This window comes from Accipiter gentilis, chromosome 7, assembly GCF_929443795.1.
Source record: "Accipiter gentilis chromosome 7, bAccGen1.1, whole genome shotgun sequence".
NCBI lineage: Eukaryota > Metazoa > Chordata > Aves > Accipitriformes > Accipitridae > Astur > Astur gentilis.
The window spans coordinates 42,720,768-42,733,762 of record NC_064886.1 but is presented as its reverse complement, the minus strand read 5'-3'; the positions used below and the strand labels follow the sequence as shown (position 1 = coordinate 42,733,762).

Genomic DNA, 12,995 nt, shown 5'->3' with positions numbered 1-12,995 from the left:
AGCTGAGGCCTCCCTGGCTGATGTGCAGCTGGGGTGGGGAGCTGGGTGGGACTGGGGACCTGCTGCCCCCGGTGGGTACCAGCACCCCTGGGTCCCACTGAATGGGGGTAACCAAAATGGGGCATAAAAGCAGCTAGCCTGGGTGCCAGGGTTCCCCAGGAGCTCTGGTTCCCCACCATCCTATGAGGCATCCCTGGTAGGGGGGTGGCACCCTGCCCCACCGGTACCCCCAAGGGATGAAGGTCTGTATCCCCCACTGGCCTCAGCCCCTTCAGCCCTCGCTGGGCTCCTCATCCTCCAGCGGGACCTCCTGGCTCTGCTGCTTCATCTCTGCTCTGCAAAGGACGGACACGGTCCGGATAGACGCACATGGCAGCGGGGAGGGGACACCCCCCCACTCCATCCCCCCTACCTGCGGATCCTGCGTTGGGCCTCAGCACGCACGTAGGGTGGCAGCGTGGTGAGGGGACCCTGCAAGAGAGGGGCCGTGGGCACGGGGACCCCCCGTTCCCAAGGAGAGCCACCCCCTTGTCCCCCAAAAGCCTTACCAGCTCCTTGAAGGTGAGGCGGCAGCTGTAGCACAGCAGTGGGATGAAGGCAGCTCTGCTCTCAGCCCTGCGGGGACAGGGACCCTCAGCGGTGCTGGCACGGCTGGCCCCGGTGCTGGCACAGCATCCCCCCCCTGCCCAAATGCTTACCCTGCTGCCGCTGTGTCCTGGCAGCACCCGTTCCACTCTGGCTCCTCTGTGATCAGCGTGGGCTCCAGGGCCAACTCCTCCTCTGCAAGAGCCAGAGGGCAGGGTTACAACTAGGGAGGGTGCATGGCTGCCCCCCCCCAAATCCCCTAGTACCCCCCCCCACTTACCCCCAGCGATGTCCAGGGCACACAGGCAGAGAAGGCAGCGCTGGGACTCGCTGCTCGCCTTGGCTGGAGCTGGGCTCAATTTCTCACCCGTCCTGCAGCCAACATCGGGGGGGTAAACGTGTGTACCCCCTGCTCACCCCCAAACCAAAAACCACCCCCCCTCACCCTGGGGTGTCCCCGTGCAGGGGACACCATACCGGTAGACAGTGCTGATGGTGGAGGGGAAATCTTCCTGCAGCCCCAGGAGGAAGCGTTCCATCAGGCGGTGGATGCTGGGCTTCTCCTGGCGCTGGGGGAGCAAGCGGAGAGGGCAGGGGCAGGATGGGGGGGGGGGAGCGTCCCGTTCCCGCCATGGGGATGCAGAGCTTGGGATCCCCCCCACCAGGGGACAGGGGATGTCCTTACTTTGGTGGGGAGGGGCGGCGCGACGACGGTGGGGACGTCAAAAAAGTGGTTGTAGAAGGCAATCTCCTTGGCCATGTACTCCCGCATGGGACGCACCACCATCACGTCGCCGTAGCGGTCATCCACGAAGCCCTGCGGGTGCACGGCTGCCGAGGGACCGTGCCACCACCAAGCCACAGATCATGCCCCCGCCTCCCTCCACGGCATCGCGTCACCCCTCCAGGTGAGGATCGCCATCCCCAGCTTGGGGACAGGGTGCCGGCAGGCTGCTCACCGTGTCAACGGCGAGGAAGGCGCCGCGACCCAGCGCCAGGTTGGTGAGGAGCTTGATGGCCACCCGGGTGCAGCTCTCGCCCGTCATCACCTTGGCGTAGCCCCTGGTCCGGGCTGTCTGCAGGATGAGGTGGATCCTGGGGGACAAGGCGACACCAGCTCAGAGCCACCGTGCCAAGAGTGGTGCTGACGCCGGGCAGGATCGGCCCCTCACCGCAGCATCTGCAGCAGCTCCTCTCTCGCCGTCGGTGTCTCCACGGCCTCAAAGAGCCGCAGCAGCTCCTGGGTGCGGGCAGCGGCAGGCAGGCGGGGGGCAGGCAGATCCCCCACCTGGGTGCCAAGGCTGGGCAGCGAGGTGCCACCGTTCCCGTCCCCCTCCTGCCGCTGCTGCTGGATGAAGCCCTCCACAGCCTCCTTGTAGGAGGGGCCGGGCTCGCCGGAACCCCCCGGCCCCGGCCGCAGGATGGATGCGGGCAGCTCCAGCGCCTGTGGGGCAGAGGGGGGTACCAGTGTGGGGCTGGGGGCAGCCAGGTGTGTTCCCCTGCCCTGGCGTGTCCCCCCCCACTTAGTCCCCATACCTGCTCCAGGTGGGCCAGGTGGTAGGGGAAGCCGGTTGCCTGCAGCAGGGTCTCCATGCGAGCCAGGCTCTCCTCCCGCTGTGCCGGGCTCTGCCCGCGCACTGCTCCCTCTGCAAGGCAGGTGGGCAGCACCGGGGCCGCCGCCACGGTGAGGAAGGGGCACCCACCCCAATCCCCAGGGCAAGGGGACACCCCGGGGTGCCACAGCCTCCCTGGGCTTGGCGGCAGCCCCCAGCCCTGGGCACGGTGCTGGGAGCAGGCAGCGGGGCAAGGAGCAGGCAGCAAATGGGCAGCGGGGTTAATCCTTACCATCAACATAGATGAGGCCGGGGATGAAGCGGAGTCTCTTGGCTGTCTCCCGGCTGAGCCCCTGGCAGAGGTGCAAGGTGAGGGGGGGTGGGTGAGTTGTACCCCCCACCCCCCCAGTCCTCCCATCACCCCCACTCTCACCTCTTGGACCTGCCGGAGCATGGCACTGGATGCCGGTCCCCCCGACAGCGCCAGCAGCACCTGCAGGGACATGAAGGACGGTCATTAGCCCTGGTGCCACCACCCAGGTGTCCCCCCCACCTCTGTGTCCCACCCCCCCCCCAGTACCTTGTCTCCCGGGAAGATGACGCGGTTCTTGCCCAGCATTGCACGGAACTTATGCACAAAGTACTCCCGGAAGCAGCCACTGCGGGGACACGGCCCTGAGCCATAGCATGTTCTATGGCACCCAGCCCCCGTGTCCCCAGGACGCAAGTCCTTGAGCCCCCTCCCTCCAAGCCTTGATGTCCCAGAGACCAGATGTCCCAGAGATCCGATGTCCCCAAGCCTTGATGTCCCTGAGACCCAATGTCCCCAAGCTCTGTGTCCCCAAGCCCCAATGTCCCAGAGACCAAATGTCCCCAAGCCTTGACATCCCAGAGACCCAACGTCCCCAAACCCTGATGTCCCCAAGCCTGGACGTCCCAGAGACCTGATGTCCCCGAGATCCGATGTCCCCAAGCCTTTATGTCCCAGAGACCAAATGTGCCCAAGCCCCAATGTCCCCAAGCCTTGACATCCCAGAGACCCAATGTGCCCAAGCCCTGTGTCCCCAAGACCCAATGTCCCCAAGCCTTGACATCCCAGAGACCCCATATTCCCAAGCCCCGATGTCCCCGAGCCCCAATGTCCCCAAGCCCCAATGTCCCCGAGCCCCAATGTCCCCGAGCCTTGACATCCTAGACACCCAATGTGCCCAAGTTCCGTGTCCCCAAGCCCCATTGTCCCCAACTTGATGTCCCTGAGACCCAATGTCCCCAATCCCCGTGTCCCCAAGCCCCAACATCCCAGAGACCCAATGTCTCCAAGCCCCGATGTCCCCAAGCCCCAATGTCCCCGAGCCCCAATGTCCCCGAGCCTTGACATCCCAGAGACCCAATGTGCCCAATTTCCGTGTCCCCAAGACCCATTGTCCCCAAGCCTTGATGTCCCTGAGACCCAAATGTCCCCAATCCCCGTGTCCCCAAGCCCCGACATCCCAGAGCCCCAATGTCCCCGAGCCCCAATGTCCCCGAGCCTTGACATCCCTGAGACCCAATGTCCCCAAGCCCCGATGTCCCCAAGCCCCGCCGCCCCCGTCCCGTCCCGCCCGGTCCGTGTCCCTCACCGGCAGAAGGCGTCCCCGACGCGGATGACGAGGGCGGCAGATCCCTGCCCGCACTTCACGCAGGTCCGCGGGTGGCTGCGGGGACACGGACGGTCACCGGCCACCCCCGGGGGCGGCACCGGGGACCGGGGGGGGAAGGAGAACACCGGGGATAGCACCGGACCGAGCAGCACGGAGCGGCTACCGGAGGAATAACGGGGGAGGCGGGGGGGGGGGGGGGGGTACGGCGACCAGCGACAGCACCGGGGCCCCAGCCCGATCTTCCCACCTGTTTCCCGGGGCTCGTCGTCGGCGCCGTGCCGGTGCCGCGTCCTCCCCGCACCCTCCATCCTCCCCCGCCGCCGCCGCCTCGCACATGGCTGCCCCCGCTCCCTTCCGCCCCGCTCCTCTCCCCCGGCGCACGGCGATGACGCCACGGTGCGCGCTGACGTCGGGCACCGCCCCTCCCCCCCCGCCCACCCTCTCCCCCGCCGCCGCCGCCGCCGCCGCCGCCGCCATGTTGCGGAACCTGCTGGTGGCGGCGGCGCAGCGGCCTCAGGCCCCGGGTGGGTCCCCCCGGCCGCCCCCTCCCCACACACACACCTCGTCTTCTTCCTCCTCCTCTTCCTCCTCCTCCGGTCCCGCCGCCGAGGCGCTGGAAGCGCAGTTCAGCTGTCCCATCTGCCTGGAGGTTTTTCACCGAGCCGTCGGTATCGCGGGCTGCGGACACACGTGAGCCGGGGTGGGGGGCCCGGGGGCGGTGGAGGGGACTCCCCCCCCCCCCATCCCCGGTCTGTCCCAGTTCCCCTTCTGGGGTCGGAGCTATCGCTTTTGCTGGGCGGTTCTCCTTGCACCGGGACCCCCTCCGGGCCTTCTGTCCTGTGACCCCAGCCGGTACCGGGACCCCCAGCCCACCCCTCAACTGACACCTGGGTCCCGCTGCTCGGCCCCGGGACCCCCTACTCCCACCCCCAGCTGCTCCACCACCACCGGGCTCCTTGCCCCCTCCCCAGCCCGAATCCCCTTCCCCTCCCGGCGACCTGGGTCCTGCCCTGTCCCGGTACCCACCTCACCCCCATTCTGCCCCCCAGCCCGGACCCTCTGTGGGGTGCACCCAGGGGTCCTTGCCCACGACCCCAGCCCCCTTCTCTCTCAGCACCCAAACTTGGTTTCTGCCCCCAGGATCTCCCCCAGTGCTGGCTGGGGGTCTCACCTGGGTGGGAATCCTGCCCCAGCGCCTACCCTCCCAGTGTGGGCCACCCACGGGTGCTGTGCCCTGGCCTCTGCGAAGAGGCCATCCGTGGGTGCTGCTGCGGGGAGGTGGGGTCCGCTCATCACCCCAGCGTTCCAGTGACATCTCCTTGTCCGCCCTTTCACAGCCTGTTTTTGGGACACCTTGGTCTCCCGTGGAGACCGTGGCTTTGCTTGGTCCCCCTCCACTGCCCCCCAGCTCTTTTGGGGCTGGGGGCACTTCGTGCCGGAGCAAGGAGCACCATGACTTTGGCCCCCTCCGCCCGTGCAGCAGCAGAGGGTTAGCAATGTGTTGTGTCCCTCCCCCTGCCGTTCTGGGTGATGTGAGTTGGGTGGGCAGGCGGAGGGGATGGGGACCCCTGTGACAGTTGACTTTGTGAGGACCGAGCTGCTTTGCCTCCTGCCCGGGGCTGCCTCCCTCGCGCTTCCTCTCCGCTGCTTTGATTTCTCATCCGCGTTCCTGCAGGCGTAAGGGACCTTGAAAGGAGGTGAGCCGTGACTCTGACGCGCTCGCTCGCTTTATTCCTGTCTGGCCTGGATGCTCGGCACCGGTTTTTATTTGGCTCCTTTCAAATCCACTCCTGGATGCAGGTCTCAGAGCAGCGGCGTTGTCTGCGCCCCGGCTTTACGTCCAGGGAGCTCCTTCGGGGCTTGGGCTGTGCCTGGCCTCCCCGTGCCCTCTCCCAAGCTCCCGGTTCTGTCCAGTTCCTCCCAGTGCGGATGCCGATCCCTGCGTTTTGGGGCTGCCCTGCAGCCTGGGGAGTGCAGGAGTCCCTGAGAACTAGTGTGCCCTGGGGCTTGGGGTCTTGCTCACCCCTCTGCCCTCCTCCTCCTCCTGGGCCAGGATGCTGCTGGGCCACTCGACACTGCTCTCTGTGCCCCCAGGTTTTGCGGGGAGTGCCTGCAACCCTGCCTGCAAGTGCCATCCCCACTCTGTCCGCTCTGCCGCATGCCCTTCGACCCCAAGAAGGTGGAAAAGGCCTCCAGCGTGGAGAAACAGCTTTCGTCCTACAAGGCTCCCTGCAGAGGCTGCAGCAAGAAGGTAAAGCTGGCAGAGGAAGGCTGCCTGTCCCTGTCCCACTGCCGATCCCACAGCCGTGCTGCCAGAGGAGGGAGGTCGCTTGCTGTCCGTGGTTGGGTTCGCGGAGTTCCCTGTTCAGCGGGTCCCCAAACTGCGCCTGCGAGGTGTGGTGTCCCCTGCATGTCACGGCTGCTGCTGTGAGCCAGGTGCAGAGACGGAGGCACTCTCTCTTAGCTGCCTTTGTCAGCAGACTAGAGCTATTATTAGACGGTGGGGATCTTCAAAAGCAGGCTGAGGTCTTTCCTACAACACGGGAGAGGCTGAGACAAACCAGCTCTGCTGCTGCTCCTAATGAGGGTAAGGATTTAGCTCTCGCTTAAGGTGCAGCGATCCCAACGGCCATGGGGAGGCTGAACCAGCAGCATGGCCTGGCCCAGCCTGGGGCAGTCTGATCTGGGACGCTTCTGGGACCAGCTGTAAAACTGTGATTCACGGTGCGTCTCCACTGATGTATTTTCTGGCTTCCGTTAGCTTTGGGGATCTTCTTGTAACTCCCTGGCTGTAGCCCAGAAGCGATCCTGGACGGTGTCAAAACCATTTGGGGTGTCTGCCTGTCAGCAGTTCTTCTTTTGCAGAGGAAAATGGAGCTAGTGCTACAATAATGTAGGCTGGGTGGCTTGTGCGTGACCTCTGGGGACGCGTGCAGCGAGCATGCAACCCCAAATCCCAGTCCTGCAAGGAAGGACCAGCTGGTGCAGCGTTTCCACGCTGGTGCAGGTCATCCTGCACAGACCAGTGTTTGCTTTGACATTGGTGGACCAAAACTGCTCTCCCGACCTGTAGCGAAGGCTCCAGCGCTGCATCTGGAAGGTGTTGCAGCCTGCAGAAACGTTTCTTCTCCTCTTGTTCTCCAGGTGACCCTTGCGAAAATGCGCTCTCACGTCTCATCCTGCGCGAAGGTGCAGGAGCAGATGGCCAACTGCCCCAAGTTCGTTCCAGTTGTCCCCACGTCCCAACCTATTCCCAGGTACTGCCGTGCGTCGGGTAGGGAAACTTGTCCCTCCTTGCAAACTGCACCAATGTTCCCCTCCATCTTCATTACAGGCCCTAAAATCCAAGCATGTGTTTTACTTTCTCTTGGGTATTCACAGCAAGAAAGGTCAGCACCTTCTCCCTCCTGGCATCTGCAGCCCCTGCACTGCCCTGTGTTTCATATTGTGGTGCCAGAGGAAGGACTGACCAAACCAGGGTGGTTCAGCCCATGGCTGGGGTGGGAACAGGCTGGTCTGGTTTCTGCTCTGGGTCGCTATCACAAAGCTGAGCAGGGGCTGGCTGGGTTTGCTCGGAAGGAGTCAATCTAGCCCTTCCTAGGGGATCTGAGCTTGTCCTTGCTCTCTTTAGCAATATTCCCAATCGCTCGACGTTCGTGTGCCCGTACTGCGGGGCCCGGAACCTGGACCAGCAGGAGCTGGTGAAGCACTGCATGGAGAACCACCGCAACGACCCCAACAAAGTGGTGAGTGATGCTGGGGCACTGGGACGGGCTGGTTCTGTGCACGGTAACTCCTGGAAATCCAAATACGCTGTAGCTGATGCTGCGGCTGAGGCCACTGGCGTGCAGAGCTGCTGCTGTGCATAAAGTACAAATACATTTCCAGTTCATTTAGTTTGTTTTAAATGTCTTTGATGGGAGGTGGGGACCTGCCTCTGTTTGCTTTGCTAGAGGCTCTCTGGAATAAGCTGCCTCCATCTCCCTGTGCCTGCCACCTGGATGGTGCTGGATTTCCTCTCCCCATCCCTGCTGGGTTGACCTGGTGGGGAACTTGGCAGCTCTGCTTGCATGCGCATGTAATTTGTCAGTGAGCTGAAAGCAGCCTGGGCCACATGACAGAGGCTCTGTGCACTGCGGGATCTGCTGGGGGGTTGAGGGACCCCCTATTTAGCACATCCTCTGCATATCACCCTCTGTTAGAAAAGGGGGGGGACCACTACTCACCTCTCTGAGAGATAGAGGCAGAGGGGTCTGTGCCCGTGAGTTATGGCTCCCTGTTGTCCCTGCCTGCTGCAGGTGTGCCCAGTCTGCTCAGCCATGCCCTGGGGGGACCCCAGCTACAAGAGTGCCAACTTCCTCCAGCACCTCCTCCACAGGCACAAGTTCTCCTACGACACTTTTGTGGTGAGTACAGCTCTGAGCTGAAATGGGATCATCTTCCCCGTGTCCCTTGCTGAGAGGCTGGGAGATGAAACTAGCCCTTCCCTTCCCATGCCGGGACCAGCCTGTCCCACTCTGCAGCCCCTCACGATGGGAAGGGGACAGATCGTCCTTTGGGCTTTGCGGGAGGCACATGGTGCACCCGTAGTCCCACTCGGGAGGCCCCCATGGTGTGGGGCTGGGCTCCCCGCCTGCCCCAGGGTGTGCTTGAGCTGGCCATCATCAGATGCACCAGGAAAAAGTCTCTGAAGGAGGAGAGGGAAATGTTACTGCTCTCTGTGAAGATAGGTTGTTTCCTCTGCGTGCTCCATTAAACTCTTCCCCTGAGGAACTGTAGCACAAAAGCCCTTTTCTTTGAGGCTTCGAAAGTAGTGGGAGGGGAGCAGCCCAGCCTCAGGGCTTGGGGGGGGTCCATGGCCCCACTCTCAGAGGGTTGCTGACCCCTCTTGTGTGGGGGTTAGGGTGTGATCGCCCAGGCTTGGGACCAAGGGGAGGTTTTGTTAGCATCCTGCTTTTATTGCAGGGCCGTTAGATGTCAGGGAAAGGAACCTCCAAATATTTACAGAGAAATATCCCCACTTAGGGAGCTATCGCTGTGTTGCATAAACCCGAACCGGAGCACTGGAGAAGCCTGTGGCCTTGCTAGAAAGCTTTGTGCTTTGGCCACAGCTTCTTGCGTGGGCATGTTTCATCCCTGCCCACTGCCGGGTCTAAGAGCAGGGCTGACGTTGGCAGATTCCAGGCAGGAGAGGGACCGTGGGCACAAAGGACATCCCAAAGAGCACGACGTTCCTGGGACCTGTATGCCAGAGGAGATGGAGGCTCGCAACCTCGGTAGCATGATAAGGAGCAGGAAGGGCTCCTTGCCTGGGCTACCCCCACTGCTTGATGGAGACTGTGTGGCCTGGCTGTGCTAACTCTTCTGACTGCCCCTCTCTTTTTGTTTTGTTTTTTTTTAGGACTATAACATCGATGAGGAGGCAGCATTGCAAGCTGCCCTGGCACTGTCACTCTCTGAGAACTGAGGGTGACTGTGGAGCATCGGTTCAGATCCCCCTCATCACCCCGTCTCCTTTTGCACACTCGGCCTTCCTGCCGGGGAGGCACATTGCTCGTCAACCCCCGGCACACCCGGAGACTCGCTGCCACCTCTCTTCCCTGGGCAAATCCCACCTTGTTTAAGAAGGTGGAGTCTCTTTAGCATCGCACTGAACCGGTGAGTGAGCAGAGACGTCCGCTGCTAGGATGAGAGAGGAGTCGGCGCCAAAGGGCTGGGATTGTTCCTCGGTTAGGCATTTCATATCCGTATACGGAGTATATACCTGTATCCAGATCTATTTATTATTAGATGCTTTTTGGCACCATTTGTCTTCATGCTCTATGTTGCAGTTGAATAGGTACATAAAACTATGATGCATTTTATGCAGAAATGCCCTACTTTGAAACTGCCATCATCCACATCCTTTTTGAAAAGGAAGAAAACGGCACGGAGCATCTTTTTTTAAACTCTGCAAGGCTATTACCAGAGACGTCGGTCTGTCCCATCCCCCATGCTGCAGGCAGGAGCTGCCTCCTTTGCCTGCTACTGCTCAGGCCAGGCTGAATCCCAGGGCGAGACGGTTGCCCTAGTGTGCCCTGTGATGGCAGCGGGTTCGGAGGAGTCCAAGGGGATGGTGTCCGGCGTTCAGTGAAACTCTCACCTTCCTCGTTTTGTACCGGCTCTTGTGATACTGAGTTCTTGCATTTTTCTACATTAATCGGCGTGATGCCTTTTCCACGTTTTATAGAGCAGGAACAGAAGCTGTTACTCTTCACACTGCAATATCCGTCACTGGGGACAAGAGTATTTTTATGGAACATTATTAAGAAAGTATATTTTTTAAAAAAAAAACAAAACAAATGAACATGCTGTGGATTTGAAATCAGGCAGGAAGCAGGAGCTGGACCCTGGGCCGGCGGGTGGGACTCTGTGGGGGGCCATGGGAAGATCGCGGGTGTCCTTCGGTTGTTTTGGGGCCGTTCCCTTCCCTTGTCTTCATGTTTCTCCGCAGGCGGGTGGTGGTGCAGGAGAGGCCAGGTCAGAGCAGCACCTTGTCAGCTGGAGGAATGGGTGCCAAGCGGCTCGCTGGGCTGCCTTTTTGAGGAGCAGCAGCACCACTTCCATTCTCCAAGAGCTGCTTGGCCAGATGTGCTCTCTGAGCCGTTAACCTCTCCAGGACGTGTGGTCAGGCTCGGGATGGCTTAACCCTTGCAGGCAGAGCTTCTGTGGCGGTGCTGGATGTGGCCGTGGGCAGGGTGTAATCTGGAGCGATGGTTTTGTCTCTGTGAGCGGGCAGTGAGGGAGCAGGCAGGTTAGTTGTGGCACACTGGCACTCAGTGCAGAGCAGCTGGGTTGAGTCTGGGTGATGGGTGTGTGGGAGGGACGTCTGCCCATGCAAGACCTCAACGCTGAGCATCTTGTCCCCCTGAAACAGGAGATTGCGTTTCCCTCTCCCAGGTCTCTCCCTGGGTATAGGGCACACCTGGGCAGATGTTGATCTGAGAGATGCTCCATGGCATCCCGGTGACCTGTCCTCCCCTGGTCCCCTTCCTTTCTGCTCTGCTGGGATGGGAGAGGGTGGCAGGGAGATCTCCTCTGACAGGCCTTGGATGGGCTGCTGCCAGCCTGAGCGTGGCCCCCCTTTGCAGAGCTGCCTGCAGGGACCCTGACACCCTTTGGGGTCACACCAGCAACTGGATCAGCCCAAGGCTTTCAGTGGAGGAACCGCGGGGAGGCGGTGATGTGTGATACCTGCAGACCTGCTAGTTCAGCACTAATCCCACAGTACCAGCCGTGCCACGTTCCCGCAGGGGTTTGCAGAGAAAGAGGTGTGGGAGAGCAATCCCTCTGCATGTCCCTGCTTGGAGAAGTGCCCTTTCGTGGTTTATCTGAGACCTGGCTCCAGCTCCAGCTCTGCTCTAGCAATACCGTCTTGTTTTTTACTTTTGATTTAAATAGTACTGGGTGTTTTTGGGGGGCTGTGAGCTCCCCCGTGCCACCGGCAGCCCTACCAGGAGCATGTAGAGACCATCCGCTCCCCTGGCAGAGGGCAGGGAAAGGGCTGGAGCTGCTCTGCTCCCCTCCCTCAAGCCTGCTAGCGAGGAGGGACGGGGTCTTCTCTTACCAGCACGGCATTGCTGGCACCTGCCCAGCCTGGGGGCCATCCCTGGCGGGATGGAGAGCACTTGCATCTCCCAAAAGGGACCCAGGAGGGTTTCCCTGTCCCATCCTGAGCTGGGACCATCGGGTCCCATAGCAGCCTCCATCAGAGCTCTCACTTGCAGGGAGCTCCCTGCCTCTGAGCAGTACTATTAACCTCTCTGTCTCCTTCCTCCTCCTCCTTTTTCCCCTGCGACACCAGAGCAGGGGCAGCAATGGCTGCTTTTGTAAAGCACTTTAAGGGCCCAGGCTGCGAGGGTGCAGGCAGGCTGCACTGCACAGGCAGCTCCTGCCTCTCCCCACTTTGTGCAGGGTCAGGTCTGGCTCTGCCTGCCGCCAGCCGGGCTGTGCCGGTGCTCCCACCGTGCCACCGGCTGTGCTCATTAGTGTGTTACCTGCAACTTTTTGCATAACTAGAACTTTTAACGAGACGTACTGTTTTTTGAAGAAGAATAAAATCAATGACGTATTTGTAGCAAACCATTTTTCTCAATAAAGGCAGTTTCATCCACAGGTGGCCTCCCTGTGTGGTCTCTGCTGTGGCTCTGGGGTGCGGGACGTGGCTGGGGGTGGGTGCCCCCCACCCTGGCTTATCTGGGCTGCTCCTTCCCCAAACGCAGAGCTTGTCTTTACACCTTTGTCCCCAATTTGTCAGCTCCTCCTGTTAATGGCAGCTGTGCCGCCACAGAAGGTTTGGCAATGCCATTTCATCACCCCTGCCCTAGGTGCCCCCCCCCGCCCCACGCTTCCCCAGCCCTTATCTCTCTCTGACCAAGCACTTCACAACCCGCTCTCCCAGTGCCGGCTGTTGCCAAACCTGTCAGGGGCTGGCGTTGCTGCTGGGGGCATCGGGGATCCCCCGTGCACCCCTCCTGGCACCCCCCAGCTGTGTGCATTGCTGCTGACAGTCATGCCTGCTCTTGGCAGCCGGGTCTTGGTGCTCGGAGGGAGGACATGGGGGAGGACACTTGGCACTGTGCGCTGTCCCCAAAGCCTCGCTGGCCTTCTGCGGATGTCCCTGGGAGGTGTCCTGGCTCCGAGCCCCCATGGGGCTATCGGGGTTCCCCAGGGACACAGGCTGGCTCCGTGCAGCCGATCCCTCCAGCCTGGGCACAGGCTGAACCTGCGTTCCCCCTCCCTGGGGGACCAATCCTGGGACCAGCCACTGGTGTCCCCTTGGAGGGGTACAGGGGTTCACTCTTGTCCTGGCGCTGGCCAGAGCATGGCTCCTGACCCCGGGGGCACTGAAAAAGTCTTGGGGCTACAATGGCCAGAGCTGATCGCATTGAGGAACTGCCTTAACTGCTCCCCGGTCCTCCCCAAACAGCCTCTGTAAGCCTTTCTGGGGCCAGGAGGGTACCATGGTGGAGGGGATGGGCATGTGGGGCTACCCGTCCCTGCGGGGAGAAGGGGTGTCAGGGGTCCCCGTGAGCCCGGGTGACTGCTCCGTCCTACCCCAGCTGGGTGTCGAGAGGGGGTGGTGTTATGCCGGGTGCGAGCCAGCCTGGGCAGGGGGATGCCATGGGCAGTGGGAGCCCTGTCTGCGGGGCGAGTGGGGTGACAGTGCCGGGGGACA

General features: G+C 61.7%; 2 protein-coding genes across 5 annotated transcripts; one reads left to right on the top strand and one right to left on the bottom strand.

Moving 5' to 3' along the window:
• CTU2 (cytosolic thiouridylase subunit 2) lies at positions 1–4,148 on the bottom strand. The gene is made up of 15 exons (XM_049806472.1): positions 4,026–4,148; positions 3,758–3,832; positions 2,719–2,797; positions 2,572–2,631; positions 2,431–2,491; positions 2,122–2,231; positions 1,758–2,029; positions 1,545–1,680; positions 1,271–1,402; positions 1,063–1,154; positions 866–957; positions 699–780; positions 549–615; positions 413–471; positions 1–335 (listed from the first exon to the last, which is right to left on the bottom strand). Exons 1-15 carry the CDS (start codon positions 4,112–4,114, stop codon positions 272–274), a joined length of 1,470 nt encoding a protein of 489 aa, XP_049662429.1. The 5' UTR covers positions 4,115–4,148; the 3' UTR covers positions 1–271.
• An 85-nt stretch (positions 4,149–4,233) lies between these two features.
• On the top strand, positions 4,234–11,932 carry RNF166 (ring finger protein 166). Of its 4 annotated transcripts, none has more exons than XR_007506770.1 (7): positions 4,234–4,468; positions 5,873–6,029; positions 6,923–7,035; positions 7,410–7,524; positions 8,077–8,184; positions 9,180–10,571; positions 10,909–11,932. XR_007506770.1 is itself a non-coding variant. In XM_049806492.1 (7 exons), exons 3-7 carry the CDS (start codon positions 5,937–5,939, stop codon positions 9,243–9,245), a joined length of 495 nt encoding a protein of 164 aa, XP_049662449.1. In that variant the 5' UTR covers positions 4,388–4,468; positions 5,116–5,267; positions 5,873–5,936; the 3' UTR covers positions 9,246–11,932. The 4 variants fall into 4 exon arrangements, 3 of the variants coding, with proteins under 3 accessions (XP_049662447.1, XP_049662449.1, XP_049662450.1); XM_049806492.1 differs by adding an exon at positions 5,116–5,267 and having other exon boundaries at positions 4,388–4,468; positions 9,180–11,932; XM_049806490.1 differs by having other exon boundaries at positions 9,180–11,932.
• The last annotated feature ends 1,063 nt before the right edge of the window (positions 11,933–12,995 follow it).